Source organism: Xiphophorus maculatus, chromosome 9 (assembly GCF_002775205.1).
Source record: "Xiphophorus maculatus strain JP 163 A chromosome 9, X_maculatus-5.0-male, whole genome shotgun sequence".
Taxonomy (NCBI): Eukaryota; Metazoa; Chordata; class Actinopteri; order Cyprinodontiformes; family Poeciliidae; genus Xiphophorus; species Xiphophorus maculatus.
This window is the reverse complement of record NC_036451.1, coordinates 8,719,339-8,746,618: the sequence shown is the minus strand read 5'-3', so window position 1 is coordinate 8,746,618 and position 27,280 is coordinate 8,719,339. Positions and strand designations below refer to the sequence as shown.

General features: G+C 39.8%; 2 protein-coding genes across 2 annotated transcripts; both read left to right on the top strand.

Moving 5' to 3' along the window:
• The first annotated feature begins 17,536 nt into the window (after positions 1 to 17,536).
• Positions 17,537 to 19,083, top strand: foxq1 (forkhead box Q1). Its single transcript, XM_005802321.2, has one exon. It carries the CDS (start codon positions 17,659 to 17,661, stop codon positions 18,538 to 18,540), a length of 882 nt encoding a protein of 293 aa, XP_005802378.1. The 5' UTR covers positions 17,537 to 17,658; the 3' UTR covers positions 18,541 to 19,083.
• Positions 19,084 to 22,709: 3,626 nt separating this feature from the next.
• Positions 22,710 to 26,994, top strand: foxf2 (forkhead box F2). Its single transcript, XM_005802299.2, has 3 exons — positions 22,710 to 22,757; positions 23,302 to 24,295; positions 26,328 to 26,994. The coding sequence occupies exons 2-3, from the start codon at positions 23,320 to 23,322 to the stop codon at positions 26,495 to 26,497; spliced, it is 1,146 nt and encodes a 381-aa protein (XP_005802356.2). The 5' UTR covers positions 22,710 to 22,757; positions 23,302 to 23,319; the 3' UTR covers positions 26,498 to 26,994.
• The last annotated feature ends 286 nt before the right edge of the window (positions 26,995 to 27,280 follow it).

Genomic DNA, 27,280 nt, shown 5'->3' with positions numbered 1-27,280 from the left:
TGGGCAAAATTGTTGACATATATAAGCTCAAAAGTAAGTGTGACGATTCTTTATTCTGAGTAGTAACTGTGGTTTGTTGCTGGGTGGAATAGCAGGGCTGTTTGTAAATCAGTTGGGGAAACTCCCACCTGTTAACTTTCTAATAAGTTGATTCATCCATTTCAGTGTGACGGCCTCAAGGGATTCCTTCCCATTCTTAATTTGTACTGGAGGGACTTGCTTGGGGGGTTCTCGTGCTCAAAGCGGGTGGGTTTGGGCCAATGCTTCACCTTCTTCAAGCTTCTTGGCATTTCATCAAAGTACATTGGGATCAAAACTCTCGTTACTTTTTCTTTTTTGTGATGCATCAGTGTCTCCCTTCCTTGGTAACCTATGTGCTGCTTGATGTTACGTTATGTTTTTCTTTGTAATATAAGAATTTTAATAAAAAATAAAGTTAATAAAAAACAGAACTTCTTATATTTCGAAGTTCTCTGCATACATCAGTAGAATAAAAGATACCAGACACAAAATGTTTGCAAGGACACTAGAAAAGGCAATTGGTAGAAGGACAATTCAGAAGTGTTTGTATGTTCCACAAACTCATATTCATACCTCTGGTAGATGTAGGTACTAACTCATTTTTTGTTTCTGAAGCAAGATGAAAATCTCTGAAAAAATGATAAGAAAATGTAAAACGGCCATTCAAAAGATTATCCATGTTATGTTATTTTTTTCATGCAAAAAGGTATTTTCCTAACTTTTTTGTTCAAAAAAAAGGTCAATCTAAATTTGCCTGGAAAGTAAGTCATTTAGGTCCTAAATGTATACATCTAATGAAAATTAAATGGAAAATTTGCTGAACGTCAATGCGCATGAACGTACCTGTTACTAGGTGTAACTGGGTTGGTCCTGTCCTAATGGAAAAGAGCATGAGAAGGCGACAATTTATTTTTTCGCCGCACCTCGCATACCTGAATTACCAGTGTCACCAAGAGTAAACTCTTCATTGTTATAGAGGGCCTGGACTTCATGCCATCAGCTGAAGTTTCCATAGAGTCACTGCTTCACATTCAAGTCGGTTCTTATTGACATCAGAGACTGCATTCCTGCACAAATCTGACAAACTGACGAGCTGTAAATCATCTGCAAAACATGTGAAGACACTCACACACCGTAAATAAGCTAAGGTGCTCTGAAGGATAATGGGTGGAGGGAGTGGAGAGAGGTAGGGGCTTTAAGTCGAAGCCATAATTATGGTCTTTGTGTTATTTTTAGAGCTGCAGTCAGAATCCTAGCGTGTCGAACAAAAACAATAATAGCGCTTCTGTGGCCCTTAAGCCAGAGGCAACATGAACCTTTCGCAGACAATCCAGACCCAGATGAGTAATTTAAGCTCTGATTCACTTTACCTGATGAGGCAAAATATCCCAAACAAAACAAAATAAAAGCATGAAAATCCAAATCAGCTCTGTTTGTGCCTGCGGAGGGAACCCCCCTCTGTCTGGTGATCTCTGTGCAGTGATATCTGTCATAACAACATTTTAGAAGAACCAGTTTTTCCAATTGTACCCACAGAGGCATAACCTCAACTGCTCAGCATGCACGCGATGGCATACTCAGCTATGACTCACAGCTATTACCTGACACTATTAAGCGTTGTGAAACACAATCCGGGTTACCCTCGCAGTTACATACTGACAGTTTCCTCATATTTCCTCCTAATCCTTTTCTTACACAAACATGGTCGAGCAGCCGAAAGGCAGAAGTATGTTGGGGCATGCTGAGGGAATGACCAGGCTGACTCTGACAAATGATCTGTCACACTTACTGTACATAAACCATCGCTGGTGCACACAAGGCCTTACAATAACTCAGCTTAATGTGATAAGATGCTAGATAGGGGCTGTGTTGCAAGAAGAAGGGACAACAGAACTCCAGCTTAATGACATTCATAATACAAGCACCTCCCATGATAAGACAAGCAACACGAACACACTTGTTATGTAAAATAATGCTATCTAAACAATGCATTAGGCAGTAGGGTCTCTGGCATTGTTGATTTGAGCCCTCACCTGTCTTCAGATTAGAAACACGCTTGATGTATGATGAGCATGTGGGTGAGAGGAATGTGTTTTTCCATCAAGTAAATCTCGAGCTGTTACAGTGTTGCCCGGCGCTCAGGAGCCTACATCTGTCTGCCTGGAGTAGCTCCCAATGTAAACCAGAAGGTATGAACATGAACAGGCCAGCAGTTATGGTTCCAAGTATTTACAAACACTCATTTCAGTCATGTTTAGGAATCCCGATGGAACAAAAGATCACTATGCTGTGGGGGACTTATTTATTTTGTTTGTTTGTTGTGTGTTCAAGGATTTGTTGTTTACTTGTAAAAGAGGAAAAACAGGATTAAAAATTTGTGAAAGAAATGTTTTTAGCCAAATACAAATGGTGGTTTCTGATGAGGATCCACAGTTCAGGTAGAAGGTCTTTGTAACCATGTGGAAAAAATAAATCAGTTTTTGTTACGCAAAATAAATTAGGCAATGACAAATCACTGCAAAACTTGTTCTGCCTCTGTGATGTGACACATAGAGTTTACCTAGAAACCAGAACTGTCAGAGGGAAATAAAAACTTTAAAAAAGACAAATAGGTTTATGCAATTAACCTTAGACATATGTGGATACCCTGGCTGCAACTAATAATTTGTTGAAGCACTTTTTATTGAATTTTAGCATTCAACCTTCTTAGGAGTCTGTTCTCATTCCACATCTTGAATTGCCAACCAAATCTCTTAGTTTGTGAAGTTTGTTCTGTTCAAGTTTGGTTTCATGAGATTATCACAGAAAAACCTCAAATAATCATATTTTAGCCTGAAAAGTCTGAGAAAACTGTACTATGAGAATATAAAAAGAACTCAAAGAAGCAATATCTTATAAGTTTGAAGTCTAGTGTGTCTTTCAGGAGCAAGGCCTTAAAGAGATTTAGTAGCAAACTTTCAGCCGTTTATCCCTGACTCTTGGGACTTAAATGGTCACCTTTGGCAACTCCGGTGAGAAGCAAGTGAATTTCACTGTGGGCAGGATGTCTGGTTTTGCCTTTTCCTTCTAACTATGTGGAAAAGGTGGGAGACAATGGATGGGCAAAGAATTTATGGTTCTGATCGATGGTTCTCAAACAGTTTTAACCCAACCTTTTTTTCCAACCTTCTTTCAGTGGAAAACTGATCACTAATCAAAAACCATGCCACATATAAAAAGATAGCAACATAGTAAATCAACCGTAACTACTAAAATATATATACATTTACCAAAACAGCAAGCTACATAAAATCTTGGGATAATTTGTTATTTTATATATAGCTTTGGAAAAACTTTAGAGCACTTAGAATGATCAGTTTCTCTGATTTTATTTTTTATAGGTATATGTTTGAGTAAAATAAGCATTGTTATTTTATCCTACCAGCTACTGACAACATGTCTCTGAAATTCCAAGCAACATTTTAGTATTTATTTGCATAAAATGAAAAATGGTCAAAATAACAAAAAGGGACAGTGCTTTCAGGCCTCAAATAATGGAAAGACAACAAGTCCATATTCACTTAGAAACAACAATACTAACATTTTAACCCAGGAAGAGTTCAAGAATCAATATTTGGTGGAATATCCATGAGGTTTTCAATGGGGTTCAGTGCAGTGGGCTCTTTCCAGAGCTGTATGTATACTACTACCAAGACAAATATTCAGACAGACTCTGCAAACTAACAATATGAACAAGTTTTTCGAAGGATTGAAACAACTTTTTTTAGCGCATTGTGCGGTTTGTAAATGAATAAGGTGGTTTGCAAAGATTTCTCAGCTCACGTGTGTCTCTCTTTATGCAATGACAAACCACTCAGTATTCAGACACCTGGAAAAGCTTCAGATTGTTCTTAGTTCAGCAGAATGTCAGTCTTTTGCTGAGACAGTGAGTCAGTTACTGAAGTAAGATGTTGCATGGCTGTGACTGCAGCAACATCAGCAGCAGGCCTCTGCAGCAGTGCTGTAGCCCCGCTCTTACACGAGGACCACCTGGGTGATCTGTTTATCGTAGCCATCCTGGGCTTCTGGCCCCGGAGCACATTCAAGCAATTCATGCCTCTTTTGTTTAAAGTAAGTCAATTTATAAAGTCTACTGCACAAGCAACATGTAGATCAGAAACAGAACTACTCATCCAATCAGCACAATGCTTCCAATCTGGACATAAGGAAGCTCTTTTCTTTAACTGAAAGGCTTGTGTCACTGTTTTAGATTAATGAGAAAGACTGTATAAACTTTACTACAGATATAAAAAAATAGGTGGGGAGAGCAGGTATTACGCCTGTGTTTCGTGCGAGGCCAAAGTGTTTCCAAAGGATAATTTGAAGAGAGCAGCTTCTGCTGTTATCATCCACTGTGGAACACTTTGTTATGCTCCTGCCGTGAAGAGTGTGTTTGAGCTAACCCAAACACGGTCTATAGTAACAGTGATATAATCTACCTGAGTACACTGGGCCCACCTGCAGGGCTCTGACACAGCAGGAAAAATGTTTTATCTTCTCGGCACGAATGGGCCCGGAGCAGAGGTGGGAGGTAGTGGGGAGGGGGCGTGGAAGGAAAAAGACTTGGAAGGGAGGAGAGACTGGAGCTTTTACTAGCTAACACGCATGATGCTGTTTGGGCAGGTTGAGCCTGCAGACTCGCTGACTTTTCATCAGCTAGTTTTTCTTTGCCTTAACGGCCACACTATAATTAATCAGATGTCTGGGTTGGAGCGGCACGCAAGGGCTGGGTTCAAGACCTTTTGTTTGGATAGATGCCCAGTCAGGTGTGGTTCTCCTGTTTTCTCACAGAGAAAGTTGCATGAAAAGTGAAAAGCTAAAAACATACTTTCTGACAGGAGCGAGCTGTCAGAAAATATTATGCACATAGCACATAAACACACAATGCTATGTGCATTACTATTTTTTATATTCTTTAATTTACGTAAAAGACTAAACTCACACTGAGTTTGTACGTTTTTTTTATCACAACACTGAAAATGTAGCAAGCATTTTCTCCAGAAGACTCTAAGCGGCTACAAATTGTTTCTTATTTAATCTTTCTGAAATCTTTGAAATCTTTTTTGGTGCAAAGCGTAATTATAAAGCAATACTAACATTTTAAACCAATGCTTTAAAGAAATTAAATATTAAAAACACAATCTAATCTCCCAAAAATACGAATTACCATCATATTTGCATTTCCGTCCATTTTCAAACTCTTTTTCCAAAAGTGTTCCCTTGCTAGAATTGAGACAAGGTATTTGTCTCAATAATGTCTCTCAAATTAATATTTGAGACAAACAATACTTTGTCTCATTGTCTTGTCACAAAACAGCTAGCCAACTTTGTGCTCACAACACTGAAGAACTACAGAAATATTCACTTAACATGTTGACTTGGTAAGGTAATCTCTGTTCTCTCAAGTTATTAAATATGGAGTTTAGTTTATCTGTAAAGGATTAGTTGTTACAAAGAAATATTACTTTTGTATGTTGCAATTCTTGTATCTATTCTCAGAAGCAGACATTGCTTTCTGTGCTTGACCGTTGTGATAGTTTCACATCACTGCCATTCTCAGACATAAGCATGTGGTCCAATATTTGCTTCACTCTGTTTTCCCTCTCCATCCACCTGGATGTCCAAATGGCCATATTGGTTCCTGTGGCTTGCAGTTGGAAGTATTAAGTCTCAGAAGACCAAAAATACTCCAATATTCACTGGTCAATTTCCACAAGAATAAATTAAACTTACTGGAAAAAAAACCCCCATAAAAATCGAATACACTTTAAGCTTTAGATAATTCCTTAAAATTCTAAGTTTGCAAGAAACTGTTAGAAAGATATTTACTTTTGATGTATGAGAAAAAAATTAAAGCAGGCTCTCCAAATACTGAGTACAGCATCAACCTGTTTTCATTTAGATTATCACCTAATTTGACAATGATTCTTTGAAGTACGGTAAGGCACAGTAGGGCACCACTGAACGCTAAATCAAAAGAGTGAAAGATAAAAGAGTTTGAGTTTTTGCCTTAAAACAAAAAAGACAATCCAAAGAGATTCTTAAGGGGAGAAGAAACAGGTATTTCAGCTTTGCAGCATTTGGCAGCTCCATCCACCGTAATTTGTCCACATATGGATACTGTCTAGATTGAGAACATTTTGTACAAAGGAGTAACAAACGTGTGTTGCATCTCCAATATATCCATTCTGCACCACCAGATAACACTTGTGGTCAGGTTCTGTTTTATTTCATTATCTAACTAGTTTTACAACAAATGCACTGTGTGGTTCTCTTTACACTCGAGCTGCTGATGTTTGCTCCAGTGGATCAATGCTGCACCGGAGGCAGGAGGACATTATGACCCCTCGGACATCTGGAAGAGATTAAGCATTTTGCGTCAAACTTCCGATTCCTAATGATTTTCTTATAAGTGTTAACACCAAATCAATATCTAATAGCACATAATGCAAACAGTCACAGCTGCTCTATTGTGCAGGTTTCTAATTACTCTTGCAGTGATTCATGTAAAACCACACAAACTGAACAAGGTAAAATTGAGCTCAACATCTATCATCTATCATCATCTAATTTGAGGAAAATGATCATCTTAAAATTGGACTGTCATAATATGAAGCATGAAAGAGAACCAAAAATTGGATTGCATACCAAAACGATGAAGCCAAGTTGTGGTAAAAAAAAAAAAAAACATTCATGGAGACAGAATGAAATGAATATTTTGCAGGGTAATCGGAAGAAAAAACAAAAATTTTAAAAGTTTAATTATTTGTATTTTTTCCCAAGAACAAAAAAAACAAAAGCAACAACGACAAAAAAAGATCTTCCAACATTATTTTGGTATAGTCATTTCATCAACACTATACCAAAATAGTGTTGGTATTTTGGTATAGTGGTAAAGCTGTCAATGAGCATCATTGCACTTATTAAATTAGGCTAGTTAGAAGACAAATAATAAAACGGGAAGAAATTTGCTTGGAATCACTAACTGTGTCAGCAATACTTATCTCCAAATAAAAGCCTGCAGCCGTTATAGCTTTGCTTAAACTGGATCCCTGATTGTGGAATTTTAGAAAATTGCTTCTTTTAATACTGTATAATATGTGCAAAGTTATTAACTTCCTTTTTCAGCAACAGCTAAATTCATGTAAGGCTTATTGTATTTTCACCCTACAGGAACTTAAGGAGGGTTTAGATAAGAATGAAGTGCTCCTTTATTTTCAAGATTTCGAAGGTCTTTGTCGACATCCTAATGCTGAGCCAAAAGAGCTGGTTCCCAGACTCCCTCTGAGAAACTTTGCAATGACCCACATATCACAAATGTATAAGGTAGTGACTATCTATTTAGAACAGGTCAGACTGAACAGACATTGAGCATTTCTGCTAACCAGATTCTGCAGGAAGTACTAGAATGGACAGCAGAAGACTTGGAAGTCACTATTCTCTGTTTAACACTCCTGATGATTTGGTTGAGTCAATATAGTTCATGTGTGATGTTGCTTTCTATTCTTAAAAGTCCAAGCCAAGAATATTGCCATGTATTTTTTAAAAATGGGACCAAAACAATTCACAGTCAGTTTGATGGTGGTCTATGTGTTCCCCGGTATGATAGAGAATCGCTCCACTGGTTTAAAAAATAAAATAAACTAAAAAAAAGATTAAGGATCAGAATACTGATATTTAGGACTTGTAGTATGGATATTTTCCTTGTCTTGAAACCTCTAAACTTCTCCTATTTTCAAGAAGGAGGTGAATAAACAACAAATTGTGATCCACTCCAACTACTAACACAAAATACAGTCTTCATCAGTAAGCATTTGATACAGACGTTGAAAAGTAGCATGAAAGAATGCAGCAGGAGTTATTAAAAAGTGTGTGAAATATCACCAGACACACTGGAAAAAGGAAAATACTTCTATCCTCAAGTTGGTGGACACTGGATTTTATAGCAAGTCATAATATTTTCTGACTCTTTTCACCTTACACGCAAGCTCTAAGCAAATTAAAGCTACATGTTTTATTTATAAGTTCAGTGAATCAACCTTCCAACCCTTAGGCCTTCCTAACGATACGTGTTTATGAGTGACAAAAGGCCATGATACCTTATAAAGGCCACACCAGCGTCTTTTGTGCCAAGAAAGTTGATCTTTGGAAGGAAAAAAGGTCAGTCTGAAAGGGTGAACACATAATAGTACTTGAGTGTGTTGTACTTTAATTTTTCATTACTGTTTTGATGCCTGTACCTTACATCTGAATTCTGCTTCACAGAAGACAATTCTGGGCCACAGAACTTCCATAAAGTTTTTATTTTGTTGTTTTTTTGTTGTTGCAGAAAGCAAGGTTAATCAATGAATGTAGAAACAAAAAAGTAGAGCTTCAAGTCCTGCTTAAAATGTTATGCGCTAACAAAAGTTGATGATCGTAGGAAACACTTTGTTGGACAAGTTGGAGAAATGTGCTGAATAACCACCAAAGTCAACCACCAACCTGTCCTCCTCAAAAGTAGTAAAGCCACACTAATGCAATCCATCAGCAGTGTTTGTTGGGGTTGTTAGTGAAGTAATTCCTTGGTAACCGCTCAAAATCAGTGTTTTGTTTGCAGTCAAAGCCCCCAAGCTAAATGTTCTACCTCTCAATCAAAGAAATAAGAGGGGTGGTTATGGTTCAGATAGAGCAAAAATAGCGCTAAGGAGTCCTGTGGTAGGTTGGGAGGCAGGGAAAGCATCTCGTGCAAACTGCTATGCGTGAGTAGAGTGTTTGGATCCTATTTCAAGTTTAGACAGAAAGGGGCTGAACGGCTGCCAGGTAAACAGAGCAGCACAGGTACTGATTTGGCCTTGTGTTTATGCTTACACTAAAACAGCCTACAGCATAGCTGAATAGAGATAGGTCCTATCAGCCGCAGCGATAAAGTGAGGTGTCTATGGCTGAGATCAATCATTGCTTCTCTTTCTTTTTTGCCCCCCGCCCTATCCATACCTGCTCCCTGAGAACTCTGCAAGCCTTCCAACTCAACATGATAGGAGGGCTTAGCGTGTGAAGGGTTTCAGTGGACGACAGTGGGAGATACAACCATAGGTATGAAGACCCGTCTGACCCGCGTGGCAGAGGTTCATTGACAGAAACGCTTAAGCAGTAACATTCTCCAGTCTGGATGAAGGGGTGCAGTCGGCTCTGATTTCCTCCTGAGTGGTTTGTTTTGAATTTTTAGATTGTGATCAGATTTTAGGAATTGACAAAGCTCTTTAGATTCAGTGGAAGGTTTCTATGTTACTGTGTGGACTTTAGCCCTGAAAATGTCAAAAATGACACTATGTGTCATGTGTTTCCATTCTGATTCCATGAAGCAAGACTGTTGTAATATTTTAAACTATTCATCATTAGTAGTGGTAAAGATTTCTTGAAGTTTAGCCTGACCAAGAGGGGGATCATGCGTTTTTCATATCCTTTCTCAAATCCTTGATGGATTTGTTTCCCAATTCTGGAATAAATGACTTTCATCAGACAGTGTTTTACTGTAGATAACTTTGGCACATAATGCACTATTTGCTGTTGCACTCAGGTACAAGACTGGACTGAAAAGGTGAGGAAAATAAAACCTAAAGTCTAAAAAATATGAGTCTGGAAAGCAATTTTTCTATTCTATTTTGAAATATTAAAGGAAAGCAAAAATACTTTGAAAATGTGGATGTTTTAAAATTGTTTCATTATTGTAACTGGTAAACCACTTTTCACCAGTGTTTTATTTGATGAATTCCAATTAGATAGAATTTATGCATGTAATGTTTAAAGTACTTAGGGGGACTACACTGGCTTCAGTAGAATTTGTCACTTGACTTAACGAGATGAGCAACAATCCCAGCAAAGAGACCAAGCCTGACTGTCAGTGTTGTTGCACATGTCAAATCTGGACAGAATGGCCTAAAAAAAGTGATATATTTCAACACATTTAACAAATATGTCAGATGACTGGCCAACCTAGAATATCTGTACATCCACTCTCTGTACCCACTTTATATATTTCAGTTCCATGGATGGCTGGAGTTCATATCCAGTGTGTGAATCGGTGTTTGTCCAGAACAGGTCACCGATCTATTACAGGGCAAGATGCACGACAAAAAACCATGCATACACTCAGACCAAAGGAACATTTTCTCAGCATCTCAGATTACCTTAGCATGCATGTTTTAGTTAGTAACTGGAGAGAACCCAGGCATGCACAGGCAGAACATGTAACAGATGCTCACACAGCTTTGTTACTGTTACTGTACGTCTGCATAACCATAACAGACAAATAAAATCTATATAGTCGTGCATTATTTGCTTGCATTGAGGCTGGTAAAAAGATTGTGCATTTGTGTGACAGCTGTTTCTCTGCAAATGTTACTTTTAAAGATGTCTCATATTCTATCTTGAACAAGTTCCTCAAATTCTAGTCCTGCCCTGCAACTTTTACATCTGTCTCTGGTGAATTCTTAGAGTCATACTAATGACCTAAGATATTTGTTTCAGGTGTATAGAGACATAGACACAATTAAAAGTGGCAGGTCACCACTAAACTGGAGGACTGGAGTTTAACACCCCTCAATTTAGCAGCAATTTTGTCATGACCCAGCCTCCATGATTATGCTGTAAAATGGGGGAGCACATTTAGAAATACACAGTCTTTCCCCATTATCACAGTACCTAATGCTCTTGTCATACAGTCAAATAAGAAAACCAGAACAACTATTGCCAACACTAAGGTAAGAACAGCTCTCTCCAGTTTTTAAGATTATGAAAATTGGGGGAAAAGTAGTTAAAAAAATACAATTTCACAACTCACAAAAATAAAGAGCAACCACTTTTGATCAGTGTCAAATTTTGCACCAAAACAACTATACTGTAGTTAAGTCAAGTTGTTTTTTTCTAATCAGTGAGGGAATTGTTTGGTTTGCTGCCAACAAGAGGAAGCTGAATTTTGAGGCTTCCTCAAAATGCAGCTTTTTGAGGCTTCTTCAAAATGCAGCTTTTTGAGTTCTTATTCAGTGCTAAACAAGATGGTAAAATGGTAAAAAAAAAAAAAACTGAAATCAGCTCTATAAGCCAAATGGTGGTCACACTTCCGGAATAATAGAAACACACAAAAACCTACCATGTTCTAAAAATCATGTAATTTGAGGCTAAAAAAAAAAACCTTAATGATGTATTTCATATGTTAGCACAATAAGGAGCTTAGCCCTTCGTTCTGGCATCACCAAGCTGACTTTCACAGCTGCTTCACCTGTACTTCACCTCTCTCCTTAATTACTTTAATTACACCCCTGTTGGCTTTGTGCATTTGTTTGTATCTATATTTTTTTTTTCCTCTCCCTGGGCCTGGCAGGGTGTGAGCACCTCAGGTAAGAATAGGTGAACCAAAATAGCAACAAGCAGCTGCCAAGAGACTTCAGGATATGATGCTCTGTTTCAACAGACTTTATTTATTAATCGCTGACACAAAGGCTCCAAGAGATTCGGGCTTACCAAACCACACATGTGCAAGCTTCAGGTGTCACAGTGCGTTATTTTGTTCTGTTTACGTCTGGATCAGGTGTCAACCCAAAATTACTGATGTAGATTTCTGGTTGGAAAGCTTGGAAACAGCTTTATGGAAACTTTTTCTCCTCAGGTGTGATTATATGAAAGGGGGGATATGCTCCCTCCCCTTCCCCTAAATTCATCTTCTGAAATATAAAGGTATGATTCTGCAGAAACACAGCAGAACAGAAAGTGAACATTTCGACAGCCTGCATTTTAGGATAATTACAGTAATCACCGTTTGAAGAATAAACTAGATGGAATGCTTGCATCTTCCATTTTTCAGTAGAACATTTTCTCACAGTTCCAAACACCCACACCTGATCAGACAAACAGCTGCTGCCAGAAACACTCCCCCACAAACAAACTCCAGCACCATGGCTGCAGGAATGAGTGGAATTAAGATGGAATGCTTGAACTTAAGGTTGTCTGTGGCGCAGACAGGCGGTTGTACCTACCTGTGTGCCCCACTGGAGCATGTCGGATCATCAGAGGCCTCCGTCAGAGACCAAATCTGCTGCAGAGGAATCTTGGGAATCTCAGCTACGCAGAGCCTCTTTTGGCCCTGCTCACACAAACATATACACACACACATACACACAAACAGCCCACGCTTTGTTTATACAAAGACATGGGGGCTGGACACCCTTCACTCACAGAGAAGAAAGAAAACAAAGATGAGATACAGGTAAGAAGTCATCCAGAGACATGCAGACAAGGGTTAGCGTGTGAGCGCAGACCGCTGCAGAGAGGTGGGGCTATTTTTGGAGCAGAGGATTCACCCAATGAATTTACATAACTGGAATTCCACACATGACAACAATTAAAAGAGATTTCTCCAGCTGCTCAAAACAGAAACATCTAAAGGTGAACTAAACTAACAAAGTTCCAATTTTAGGAGACAGATATTAACAGGTTGTGTAAGAATTATGTCTTTTTAAGTTTCAATTCAAAGTGCTGGTAAAAAGTTTACATACAGTTCTCATGGAAAAGAGTGCTGTGATAATTTTGGACTTTTAATAATACCTTTGACTAACTTTGATTTCATTTGGTGTGATCATGCAGTAAACACCATCAATTGCTAAAAAGAAAAAAAATCCTATTCACAAATTTGCTTTGATCATGGACTATCTCTCAAAACATGTAAACGCATGCACCTACATTAATAGATCCCATCCATAAATTTATTTTGTTGTGTTTGGGATCATTTTGAGAAAAAAACCCAGCAAACACTGAGGTTCATGCCAATTTTGCTGTTGTTGCAGAAGCTGAATGGGAAGAAAGGTTTAACATAAATTTGAGTCTGAATGTGTGAATTGAAGATAATTTCCAATAAATTCAAGCTTGGTCAGTCAAATCTTGTTTTTGATTATCATTTGTAATCGTCTGCTGGTTGGTGCATTAGATAAAGTTCAGGCGCTCAATGAATTTACAGTTATGTAAATTCATGGAGTACTTCATATCAACAAAAACTAAAGTTCAAACTTAATTTTTGCTTCTTAAAAACATGTGAAGGATTTAAATCTATCCTAACCCAAAAAAATGATAGGAATGATAATGTAACAGTGCACTGATACCTGCTGGGAAGTCGTTTATCCACCTCTGATTTCAAACTGAGAACAGGTGTGCTCTCTTTCCAGCATATATGTGTGAGTGTGCAGTCATTCTGGCAGAGAAAATGGAATTAAATCCACCTTCACTGCAATTTTGCAAAGAAATGTAAAAAAAAAAAAACAACGCAGCAACACCCACCATCAGTGTGGCATCTTTCTCTGCATCTCCACAGCGTGGCGATAATGATGGTTTCCTCAGCTCTGGATTTAGCCGCGCAGCAGTCGCCACCATGAGTTTCTGCTACAATATTTGTTTTTTAACTCCCAGCTGCTCCAAGAAAAAAAAAAAAAGCAGATATTTAACTTTGATATCTGACTGCCTTTGATTTATTTTCCATTCATCATTCTGCAAAACAAGTTGTGATAAGGACACTCGAAAACATGCGAGGTTTTCTTTTGACATTAACTGTTTTTTTTCACCCTTCCAAAAAATTGACCATTTGAATATAAAAAAACTGAATCAAACACAGAAAGGGCTCTAAACTAAGAAATTAATTACTGCTGTGTGTAGTCATAAAGAATTTGGTAAAGAGCCAAATTTAAATTGGACTGCTACAAACTGTCAACAATCTGTGAATCTGTGGATTTATTACTATTCTCTTCAGACAAATAAATGAAAAATCACAAAACAGTTTAACAATCTGATTTTAAAAGCATCACAGTATCATACCAGAGTATTTTACTCTAATTCAGTATTTATTTTGCCGCCTCTAATATGTTCTCTACAGCGCTGCCCTATGTTTGGGTCTTTTATGTAAAACAATTAAAAGACAACAACCATAAAGTAAAGAAAACAATTGCATTGCACCATATTTGAGCTGAGCAGCTACAGTACAAAGTGACCTGAGAACATTGAATGCACAGAAACAAAGGCTCCTTCAGGCTCTTTTAACATAATTGTAAAATTACAGGGACTTCAAGTTTGCATTCTTAACTTACACTCCCTTCTGAAAAGCAGATTTTCAGAAGGGCTTTTCATTAGTGCTAGAGTGCTACATTTAAACAGAACGCTTTAACCTGTCTGCTCTTATTAAGGCTTCAGATGCTTTATTGTGACCATGACTTATTTGGCTTTTACTCAAGCAGATATTCAAGGTTTTTTTTGTTTGTTTTCGTTTTCTTTTGTTTTCATTTGCAATATGTAGGTGGAAATACAGGACAGCAAAGGAGTGGACAAAGTTAAAGCTTATGTTAGTGTTCAGGGCCCCCTATAAAAAAAACTGAGGGAGAAGGAGCGGCCGAGGCGGCAGTTTAACTACCCTGAAGCTCATAACTCATGTTAGCTCTCCTTTGTCTGCTTCGTCGTCTGACTGAGGTGATGAAAGGGGAGCTTGAAAGTCATTTTGTGCCACTAAGGTTTGGTTTACAGGCGTCAGCATTGTGAAGTTACGTAATATCGACTCCAGATATGGTCTCTTGTAAATTTCAGTGGGCGAAAGTAAAATATGGCTACACAATGTATTTTTGTCAATATGTAGAAGGGGTGAAATTTGCATGCTTCAAGGGAACATTTTTCAAATTTTTATTCTTAATTTTGGTAATTGTTTTTGAATGATTTAATAAATAGTTTTTGACAGCTCAAAGGAACATGGAAATGCATTTCATGCATCAGATTTGCTCTCATGCTCTCATCCGTACAGGGCAGTGTACTCTATATTTCAGATGTGTCTCTGTTCCAGAACTCCTGTTTCAAGTGATTGCTTGACCTCGAGTGCTGCAAAACCTTGTTAATCACCCAGTTATTAAACGCAAGTGCGTGACTCAAGAGAAACACTTAAAACATGCATTGCAGTGGTCCCTGAGGATTGGAATTAAGAAATACTGACATTGGTGACGTTAAAGACATTAGGTGTTGGTATCACTAGGGGGTAGGATGATAGAAATGTTCAAACCAGAGTACCCGAAGAAAAGTATGCTGGAGACAAATATGCAAAGTCAAACAGAAAGGCTTCAGCTCATGTTTGGCCCACCACCTCTCTGCAGACCTGCCCTTGTGAACACTTCAGTATTCCCTCTGTGTTTTTCACTGAAGAGTTTTTTTAGATTCTTTACTACAGCGATAGGAATGAGTTGACGTCAATGGTTAATATGGATTACGTCACAGAATTTTTGTGGACTCAATGAAATAAGACTGACTCTTATCAAAAGGAAAACTTGATGAAAGTCTAAACCTTGAATTACTGTAATGAAACAAGGTGTGACTGATATGAGAATCCAAAATATTGCCCATAAAGTAATAAAGTAATTTATCTTCACCAAAAGTGCAACAACTTCTTCCCAGTTCAAATCAAATCATTGTACATTTAGAATACAATTGAACTACTACAAACGTCTTATGAAATGTTGTTTAACCAATCGTAGTTATAGTCAAAAGAAAGAACATCCACTTTCATTTCTTAAGCTTTACGTCCGAGATTTGATTAAAAAAAAATAATGTGGTCTTTGCTACCTTCTGAATTTATTGAAATATTGAAATAAAACTTACAAAACTGTGCAACAGATTCCACAAATTCATTCTAGAGTAATCTAGAATATTCAAAAGGAAGAAGTTGTGTGTGAAACAGAAAACGTAAATTTAGGAGGGAACATAACTGCTGATCAAATGTACTTGATTAATTAGTAATTCTTGCCTAAAGAAGTGTCAATACAATGGCAAGATGGAAGGAAATAACCAATTGCCTTGCGACTTATAATTTCTCAACTTGAAATCCTTTATTTTGCAGTGCAAAAGATTATTCACATTAAAAACATTTAATGCAGCTAGGCGTTCCCAGGGACAGACATCCCAACACATTCACCCCAAGTACAAACTACACACTGCTCAAAGAAATCGCAAAGACCCACAACCTCTATCTCAGATTGTACCAGCCATAGCATCTTAAATGTTAAAATTTTTGACAGGATAGTTAGAAAAAGAATGAATGAGCATGGCCTGTTTGGAAGGATAGAAGTCTCTTATTGAAAAGAAAAAAAAACATGACAGCTCAACTTTAGTTTGCAAAAATCCCCCTCTATGGACCACAAGACCTCTGGAGCAATGTCCCCAGAACAGTTGAGATGTAGAGATGTTGAGCCGTAATGCAAAGTGCTATCTTTGGAGAAAATTTAACACAGCACACAAATGACTCATTCCAATTCTCGAGCTTGGTGGTGGAAGAGTAATGGTGTGGGCTTGTTTTGCAGCTTCATTACACGGCTTCCCTGCAGCCATTGAACGCACAATGAAAAAAACTTTCTGTTTAATAACGTTTTCTGTATGTAAGGTAACCTGTCTGAAGCTAATTGTACCATGCAAGACGTGCTAAAGCCAATGAGTGGACTCAGTGTCTTCCTTTAAAAACCCTCTAAAAATTCTTTGTTTTAAAATCTGCTTATGTTTAATGGAAGTTGTGTTTTTTCACTCTGTTTGAAAGACACTTTGTGATTTTTGAAAGGTGCTACAAAAAAAGCTTTACACTCAATATAAGGTAGAGAAGGACCAAATTTCACCACAGCAATGAGAGAGGCTAATCAAACTGAGAAGAGGTCCATGTTTGCCTTCATTCATCGCTGCAGTTCAGAATTAACTGCCGGCTGTCATTTTGTGAAGATGCTGTTTTGGAGGCAGGTCTAATTGAGCCTCTCCTTTGAACTTATACTGACCTTTCAGGCAATTTTCTAAAGCATTTGTTTTCCTCATTCTCTACGCCTTGTTAGCTAACCTGTGAATTTACATAGTCATTGTGTGTTAGGTGGATCTTATCCAAATATTTTTCTTTAATATTTGTGCTGTGCTTGCCTTTCTTCCTTGTTCCAGTGAAGAATGACAAGAGTTCAAGTAACAAGAAAAACATGCTTGTCTGTTTGTCTAAAAAATCTGTCTGTCTGGTGGTTTTCTGCAGATTAGTCAGGGTTCTTCAAAATAGATAGATAGATAGATAGATAGATAGATAGATAGATAGATAGATAGATAGATAGATAGATAGATAGATAGATAGATAGATAGATAGATAGATAGATAGATAGATAGATAGATAGATAGATAGATAGATAGATAGATAGATAGATAGATAGATAGATAGATAGATAGATAGATAGATAGATAGATAGATAGATATGCTTTTGACTGTAATTGTTTACCTTCCTTGTCTCACCTCTTTTATCCACCTTTTTTTATGTTTCTCCCCCTCCCTCATGTTGCATGCCAGCCTCCAATTACGCACATACATCTACATACATAACTCAGCCGCTTCAATGGTTTTGACGCGCAAACTCCGCCCGTGGGCTGTCCCTTACGGAGGCATTATATTAAAGCAAGACTAGCGTGTCTCGGGAGACATATCTGTGTTCTGCAGCTCCACATCGAGGTTCAGGGTGCCTGCAGCTCCACCTGCTTTGCTGATTAGCTGAAGCACAAACTCTGATTTTTCTCCTTTTTTGATTCAGGGAAATGAAACTTGAAGTTTTCTCCGCGCACCACTTTGCCCAGAAGCCACTGGAGCTCTGCATGGAGCCAGACGGGGGGATTCCCTCTCCTCTGTCCGGGGATGAGCTCGGCTCAGACGGAGACTGCGTGGCCAACAGCCCGGCACCTGTCACTCAAGGCAGCGAGAGCGGCAAAGGGAAGCCGTACACCCGCAGACCAAAGCCTCCCTACTCCTACATTGCCCTCATCGCAATGGCCATCCGGGAGTCCAGCAGCGGCCGTCTGACTTTGGCAGAGATCAACGACTACCTGATGAAGAAGTTCCCGTTTTTCCGAGGCAGTTACACCGGCTGGAGGAACTCCGTGCGTCACAACTTGTCACTCAACGACTGCTTCCTTAAAGTGCTCCGGGACCCGTCCAGGCCCTGGGGGAAGGACAACTACTGGATGCTGAACCCGCACAGCGAATACACCTTCGCTGATGGGGTCTTCCGGCGCAGAAGGAAGCGCATCGCCAAGAGGGGCCCCAAAGAGCAGGAGAGCCCGGACATGCTGAATGAAGACACCCGGTTCCCGGTCGCAGAGGAGAGAGTGGGGGCCAAGTTCACCAGCTCCTTCGCCATTGACAGCATCCTCAGCACGCCGTTCAAAAGGAGAGAGGAGCGCCACCCTGACACACAGAAGCCCACCCCACAGATGTACTGGCCCTCAGGAGCCCACACGTTGCAATACGCTCTGAACTATCCGGTACATCATCCATATCTGTCTGAGGCGGCGTACAGCAGCACAGAGCCCGGCAGGGATCCCTACCGGCATGCGACGGCAGTGGGCAGGGTCGCACCTGAAGCTGCCTTCAAGGTGCCCAGCAGAGCCCGAGGCTTCCACATAGACTCCCTGCTGTCATAAAAAAAAATAAAAAAATACAAAAAACAAACTGCATCTAAATGGATGTTCTCTACATCCAGCGCTTCACTTATTTAACTGTGCGGGACTCATAGTGACCAAACTACTGTAGTGTCGAAAGCAAACGCTTGTGTTGTCAAAACAGATCTAACTGTGTGGTGACAAACTAAAAATAGTGTCATCAGCTTGTTCCTTTCTGCGTGTGTGAATGTGTGTGTGAGTGCATGCGTGCGCGCGCACTAGTTGTGTTTGTCTTTATGTATCCACGGTTCCTTGGTCATTTCTTTTGTTTCTTATAATATAAATCTGTCACTTTATTTATATTTTTGTTTTGTTTTGTATGAACTGCTGTAATGTATAATATGTATAATATATTAAATATTGACGAGGCTGCATTGTATTTATGCGGCTCCACAAGAAACGGCATGGAAACATGAAATGGTTTTCCTAAGACTGATTGACTGGATGGTTGATTGATTGATTGATTGATTGATAGATAGATGCATGCTTGATATTTTTGTGAATAAAAACGTGACAAAAATGGGATCATACTGTTTGGTGACTTTTTCATTCAAAAAAATCAAAGGGAATTGTGTTGGGGAATATTGAAATAGAAACAGGTGCACATGAGGTAGGGAGGAAAACACCTGCTGCAGAATCACATCATGTAGAGCTTTAATGATGCTGGAAATCCAGTTTCATGTCATTGAGTACTTTTAAATGTAAATGTGGAAAAATGCACAATTTAGTGTTTTCTAAGAGAAAGGGCAAACTGAGAGAAAAGCACATATAATCATGAGGACATTAAATATTGAATCAAAGAGTGAATATTACATAGAGACGGTTTAAATATCAGATTGCTCTGTTATTATATAAAGTCTGCACACCGCACATTGAGGACATAATGCATCAAAAATATCTCTGCGCTGTTTATCACAAAAAAATAAACTAGATGTTTGTTATTCTGCACAACGCATTTGAAACAAACAACATTTTTGGCTTTCAGAGCCACAACAAATTATCTGTCTCAGACAAAAAGTCTACAACCATAAAATAAATAGCTTAAACATGAGGACAGCATGAGGATCCTTTAATTAAATTATTACTGCTGTTGCTATTATTTTGTTATGATAGAACATCATTTAAGAGTTAATTATAATGTGATCAAATTATGGTTAATTTACCCTCCCCCCCCGCTCCCTAAAAAATGCTGCAGGCACTGTGGAATGTGTCCTACTCAGTAAAGTGGATTTTTTTTTTTCAAATGGGGAAAAATGTCATATTTATTTGATTCTGCTCAGAAATGTAGAAATCAATCTACGTACACGTCCCCCCAGCTTGTTAAGAGTTTCTGTCCGGAGGGGCTTCAATTGCTCTCCACGGTCCTGAAACGGACTTCCGACTCCGCAGCCAACAGTGGGACATAGAAAGGCAAAACAAACAACATCCAAGCAGTGTGCTTCTTAGAAATAACTCAGGACTTAAAATAGAAAAAAACCTCTTGGCCACAGCGTATGGGAATGAACAATTACTAAATTAGGAATCGATTGCTCCTGATTGTCCCCATGCCGTCATCTGAAAAACAAATAAGGCCAATTCATATTCACTTACATACAAAATCAAAACTGGCCAAATTAAGTTGGAACCATTCAATATTTACAATCTTTGTTTTTTCTCCGAACAGTGGCGAGTCTGTTACGCTCTCGGTTTAATGTGATATGAATCAAAACAGAACTAAATCAAATTAAAATTACGCGCTGAGGACCTTTCATTTAATTATTTAAGACACAATTTTAAAAGAAATTAAAGCATTGGAATTTTAGCACCAAGAAAGAAAGAAAAAATTCAATGTGGTATTATTGAGTTAACCTCTACTAAATAAAATACTGAATAAATCAAAAACGGATTTTTGAAGCATTTAAATGTTTTAAAACAAACTGGGCTAAATGATCCGGTTTGGGTTCTTTTCATGCTTTTGCTGTAAAGCCTAAATGAGGACAGCAAACGTTAATGTGATAAATTACCCAATATCTTTGATATTCACATGGGCGATTTAAATACTTAACTTTGGTCAACTATTGTGACGTAATATATGTTAAGATACCAACTGCGGATTTTATCCAACACAATATGAACCTTTTGAAGGAGCTGCGAACCGAATAGAGGAGCAGGAGGAGGAGAAGTGCTCCAGGTGACAGGTGAGACTCTTCTCTGTTTGCAGGGACAATGCTGCAACCTGGAGGTGAAACTCCGGAACAACACACCTGTCGTAGGTGCGGTCACGTGACTCGAGGCGTTCACAGCATCTCACATTATTGTAATTTTTTTTTCTGCACAGTTAATGCGCTTGCTTCAAATTTTGCATCGCTGCTACGCCTCCGAGTGGACTGAACACGAGGCCTAATCGGGCTGCAAATGAGAGGCACAGAGGCTTGAAACTGAACTATAAGGCAGGCACAATGTTAGGAAGTCCAAACAGTCTGTCACTCCGGCCAGAATGAACCGTGGCTGACCCCCCACAGTCCCGCAGAGGCAGCTCCAAAGCTCCCGGCACCGCCGCAGGAAGCACAAGCAGAGAGGCAGGACAAAAGCACTGTAGCCAAACAAATATTACACTACTGCCCACAAGGCAGTGCATGCTGTATTATGCTGTATTTTGGTTTTTATTATATTTTGTATAAACATAATAAGGAGATATTAAGGGAACTTTAGCACATGTAAAAAAATTACATATATATATATATATATATATATATATATATATATATATATATATATATATATATATATATATATATATATATATATATATATATATATATATATATATATATATATATATATGGGTTCCTGAGAATAACCCTAAAAACAAATAGAAGCTTTCATTCTGATGCTATTGTGTTCATTTGGGTCTCCGGCCTCGTTTCTAAATTTTATGGCCAGAACGCTCTATCACCAAAAACCTCTGCAGAGCTGTGGCCGCTGATCGCTGGGATATTTCCGACAGACCAAATTAGAGCCGAGCTGAAGCTGCGGTCCGTAAAAAGCGGCCGGATCAGCGTCTTCAAAGCGGACCCCCAGAACAAAGATTGCCTCTGCAAACCGAGGCATCCTGATCTCAGCGGGGGTCATAAGTTTTTTTGATGTCACAGGAAATTTCTGGAGCCGTTACTAGTGCGTGTGTATGTGCGTCATTGTGAGAAACTGATTTTTATCCACACGCACAGCCTTTTGTTTTGTAAAGTGCAAAGGTTGATGCAGCGGCTGTGTATTGGAGCCATCTAAAATTTTAAAAGGCTACGTAAACGAACATGTGAGGGCAAGAAATTAATCTGAAATTACATATAGTTTATATGTAGAGTTCTGGTCATTTCTTCTTTGATAATAATAATAAATCCCACTTTGTCTATTTTATGAAAATGATGCACAGCTATTGAAGTTTCTGATGTTTCTGTGCTCATCACCGCTTCGTTGAAGAGCGGATGTTGATATTACCTTTATGGGATAGAGAACTCCATCATGTCGGACAAATCTGTGTATGATGTCTCCATAGGGGCGGAAACTGTCGACGCCCGCTCGCCTAATTTCGCTTTTCTCTCTCTAATGAACGCGGGGCCCCTGGGACAAGCTCCGGCCCTGGGGCGGTAAGCTGACACTGGCGCGCTGTGTGTGGTATCCAGGGCCGGGCTTGATGGAAAAAGCCTGCTTCCACTCATGTCAAAGTCATTTACTCAGAGCAGATCCCCCCACCCCCGACCCCTTGCTTACACGCACGGTAAAGACCACCACCTCCATCTCTCACACTCCTCGCCCCTCTGCTAGTCCGGCACCGGCACAGTTTGTTTTTGTTATCCTCTGGGCCATTTTGGGAGGAAATTATGAGCAAAATAATACAAATACCACAGAGCTAGGCATTCTTCATAAATGGGGACGGATTGCATGAAGAGCTGTATATTCTGGGCACATTGGCGGGTTTGCAGAGATATTGTGGTGGGAGTAATTTTTGTGGCTCAAATTGCGTCATTTAAAAAAGGAGGGATTTTTTTATTTTTATTTTTTTACCTTGTGCGGAAGGCGTGTGGCGCTGTTGATTGGGATGTCTGGGGGAGGTTTGATAGATCGCTTATTTGCGTGTAGTCCAGACTCGAGGAGAAGAGGTGGGAGGGAAGAAAGAAGACAAGGAGAGGAGAGAATGTGGGGCGCTAACGCAGCTCAAAACGGTCAGTGGACTCGGGCCAGTTCTGGTGTGGGTGTGGGAGGGGTTTGGAGAGGCTGTTTTCGTCACTGAGAGTGAAGCTGAGGAGAAAGGGTGGGGGGCTCCCGCAGAGGGAAGAAAGATTTATGAAATGATAGGTGGTCGGTATTTGTTTGTCTCGACTCTTGCGTGCAATAAGACCCAGGGTTTTTTGGCGCTTCCTCCTTAAGGAGGTCGATGGCCACCCGGCGCGTCACACAGCGCCACTTAGCGCCGGTGTGACACCCAGCGGAGCCCTGGACACTCAGTCTCCAGTGGATACCGAGCTCCCCCCACTCTCCCTTCCTCTTCCTCTCTCTGTCAGTGCGTAGCCGCCGTGCGTTCTGCATGCGTCAAAGGAGCACCGTGCGTAACGGGAGAGTCGTGCGTAACTGGAGACAGATTTCTTTCCATTTTGCGCTCAGATTTTGGGGACCACTGGTGGTGCAGCGCTTACTGGCCGCTGGAGCTTTGCATATTTTTTGCTCCTGAGTCTCTTTCTCCCTCCCTCTCTCTTTTATCTACGCCAGCTGTACGTCAGTGCTGACATGACAACCGAGACCACTCAGCAGCAGCTGGACCCTCCGCCTCCTCTGAGATCCAGCCCGGCGTCCGGCGTCTTGCACCCCGCTATGCTGAGCTCACAGGCCGCCACGGAAAGCGCTTCTGCGGGCGCCAAGGGAAAGAAGAGCAGCTCGGGTCTGAGGCGACCAGAGAAGCCTCCGTACTCCTATATCGCTCTTATCGTCATGGCAATACAAAGCTCGCCGACCAAACGTCTGACCCTCAGTGAGATCTACCAGTTCCTGCAGGCTCGCTTCCCGTTCTTCAGAGGTTCATATCAAGGCTGGAAGAACTCAGTCCGACATAATTTGTCACTGAACGAGTGCTTTATCAAGCTGCCCAAAGGACTAGGCCGGCCCGGGAAAGGCCACTACTGGACCATCGATCCGGGCAGCGAGTTCATGTTCGAAGAGGGTTCGTTTCGGCGCAGACCAAGAGGCTTCAGGAGGAAATGCCAAGCCTTGAAGCCCATGTACCGGATGATGAACGGCATCGGCTTCGGCACCTCTATTCTCCCGCAGAGCTTCGACTTCCAGGCTCCATCCGCCACCCTTGCCTGTCACAGCAACAGCTACAACCTGGACATGATGAGCAATTCGATGGCTGGAGGATACGACGGCCTGAGTGGGGGCCACCATGTCCCCCACATGTCCCCAAGCCCCGGATCTACGTACATGGCGAGCTGCCCTGTCCCTCCGAGCGGGGAGTATGGGCCGGACAGCAGCAGCAGCCCAGTCCCGTCCTCTCCGGCTATGGCCAGTGCACTGGACGGCCATTCCCCGTACGCCTCAACGTCCGCGCATTGGGCTTCCTCCGGCGGCTCCCCCTACATCAAACAGCAGTCCCTGGCCTCCAGCAGCACGGCGTCGTCCGGTTTACACTCCGGCATGTCGCCCTATTCTCTGGAGCAGAGTTACCTCCACCAGAACGGCAGGGACAGCCACTCAGCTGACATATCAGGTACCAACACGAGCTCATGTCTCAAACTGATGAGCACTAAACCAGTCTGATATGAGGCAGTCAGGGTAGAAAACAAATTGACTATCTTTCTTTTAAACCTCTCATTTAAATATTATTTGCTGGAGAAACTGTATGATGTCCATGTATGATGGAAGATGTCCATTCCACTCCAAAACAAGATGACTGTTCAAATATAACGAACCACAATATTCCACATTTAGGTGTGTATAATAAAAGATGTTTATCTTAAAAAAGGGATTTTGTCTATGTAAGATAATATATTTGTAATTCAGAGTAATTAAATTTAGTTTTCCCATATTAGTGTTAATTTTAATTGGTTTTAGGATCTGATTTTGAGTGTGAAGCAAAAATAATAATATTAGCGTTAAAGTTTTTATTGGGTGGTTAAAGGTTGATTAAATTACACCCCCCCAAGAATGTCCATGAGCATGCAGAGGTCTTATAATAAAATAGAAGAAAGTTTTTAAATAATAATTAGGTTTTTTAATTTAGAAAAAATAACCTTTAGTATTAGCGTTTGCGTCATGTACATTTTGTATGATTACTGGACAGCCGTCCATTTCCTTGTAATTATTAAAATACATAAAACACTTTTGCGTCTCTAGCTCACCCTCGTTTACTTTAATTGAACTGAGTAAAACTTTAGTGAAGTCTGGGGGTTTCACGGGGGCGAGCCAACAGCGCCGGAGCCCAGAAAGGGTCCCAGAGGTTAACCAAACAAAGCCTGTGCCGGTCGGACCACACCGGCGCTGGATATAAACTGCAGCGCATCCGCGTTGTTCCACTTTGCGCAGAGACTGAGAGGAGGACGCGAGCTGCAGGGTTAACGGTGCTGTCAGTCACACAGGCTGCTGTGTTGTGTGTGGAGAAGGGCGCAGAGCAGCGAGCTGTGGCCCGCAGGAGAAAGCCTGCTGTCTGACCCTGAAAAACGCTCACATCTGGAGTCCTCATGACCTCCGACGATGTCTCCGCATTTTTTATATTTTTATTTTTTTCTGTTTCTGGAAACAGAAGCTCGCGTTCAAATTCCAAATTCACTTTCAGCAGATCAGGTTTAAAAAAGGAAATATGTTTGGGGAACGTAATGGGAACTAAACACAAACATAGATTACCTCAATCATATCTGAATCAAACGAATCAAAATAAACATAGTTAGTTGTGTTAATGAGCTGCCTTCGAAAATATAGTTTTTGGTTTTTTTTTAGAAAAAAATCCATTTAATTTCGAACCTTTAATTTTGTTTTTTAAAAGATAAACATTTTCTAACTTTAAACTGAAATTAAGACAATATCTGGTGAGTTTATAGAGTATGTCTACTTTCTATTCAGCATAATTTATATATAAAAAAAAGACCTTAAGCCTAATTTGAAAGATACAATCAGAGTAGTAATAATAACAACAGTCATATTTTGGCACAGTATTTCTTGCTTCATAGTCATAATGCATGTATGATGTCCTATCCGTACTTTTGATACACTTTTTTCAGTCATTCTTCCTACAATGAATATCAGGTTTTCAAAAATAATAATAATAAAAAAATACAGATATGCAAATATTCCCTTACTGATTCAAAAATGTTAACTAATAGAACAAATCATAAAAATACAAATACTTTTGCATGATAGGAAACCTCAATAAAACCAGATAAACAAAGGTATTACTGCGCTGTTAAAACAGAGATAAAAAATAATAATTTTCTGATCTCTCTGTAACGTCATAAAATAAGATTAAAATTCTTAGTTGCATTATTATTATTATTATTATTATTATTATTATTATTATTATTATTATTATTATTATTATTATTATTATTATCTGGATCCGGTGTTTTTGTTTATCGATTTTGTATTCATTTAGAATTTTAGAACATTTTTCTGCGCGTTAAGAAAACAATCAAACAAACAAAAACAATGATTTCTAAAATGTTATTTATGCAAAGAACATTAAAGCTAATGTTTTTTTGATGATGACGGCATACTTAAAACTCTGCACCCCGTCTCTCTCTCCACAGTGGGCATTCCGCGCTACCAGAGCCACTCCTCGGTGTGCGACAGGAAGGACTTTGTGTTGAACTTTAACGGCATCTCGTCCTTCCACCCCTCGGCCAGCGGATCCTACTACCACCACCACCACCACCACCCGCAGAGCGTGTGTCAGGACATCAAACCGTGCGTGATGTGAGCTCGGACTCCCCGCAGAGGGAGGGAGGGGCACCGACGGTCACAGTGAAACTGCAGCTCCGTCACATCTGAAGAAACAGAAGCAAAACAAGCGGACATGTCGATTTTGAAGGAGTCGTGGACGCACCCGCGTCCACTTTCACGTGTTTGTCTTTTGAGTGCAACTTAAATATGTCTATTTCTGTTGGACTTCAGGAGAAAATGCATTGAAGGAAACGAACGAAGAAACCCCAGAGGCATCTTTAGTAAAAACCACTTCGCCTTAATGAACCCTGACGAGCTTTCTTCCTCCAAAGAAGCCTCAGAAACACCGACTGTTAATGCGTTTGCCCTTGTAACACGCGCAAACTACTTATAACCCATGTAACTATGATTTTTGTTGTTGTTGTTTTTACATTGTTTGTATAAGTACACACACAACGCTTTAGACTTCCATGAACTGCAACAAATCTTGCACTTATTGTATAACCATTGCCAACTTTTTTTTTTTTTTTGACTTTGTAAAAGGTATCAATAAAGCTGATATATATTTTAGGATTTATGCCCCTATTATTGCAAACACAGGAGTGACAACAGAGATGAGCCTCCAAAGCAGAGCAGAAAGTGTAATTACATACTGGCAGCAGAGACTCGTTATTCTTCAAGACGGGGCGGATAATTAATGTGGGTCAGTCGTGTTCAAACCAGACAAAGATTCGTTAAAAATAAATTATTTTCCGCCTAAACCCCGCGAAAATCGGGTTCAAAAGTGAAGGGTGAAAATACGTCTGACATCTACTGAAGG

Excerpts from the sequence above, each read along its gene's own strand:
- foxq1 (XM_005802321.2), top strand. The coding sequence starts at position 17,659 with ATGAAACTTGAAGTTTTCTCCGCGCACCACTTTGCCCAGAAGCCACTG.
- foxf2 (XM_005802299.2), top strand. The coding sequence starts at position 23,320 with ATGACAACCGAGACCACTCAGCAGCAGCTGGACCCTCCGCCTCCTCTG. Across the intron at positions 24,296-26,327 it reads CCACTCAGCTGACATATCAG|TGGGCATTCCGCGCTACCAG; the intron begins GTACCAACACGA and ends CTCTCTCCACAG.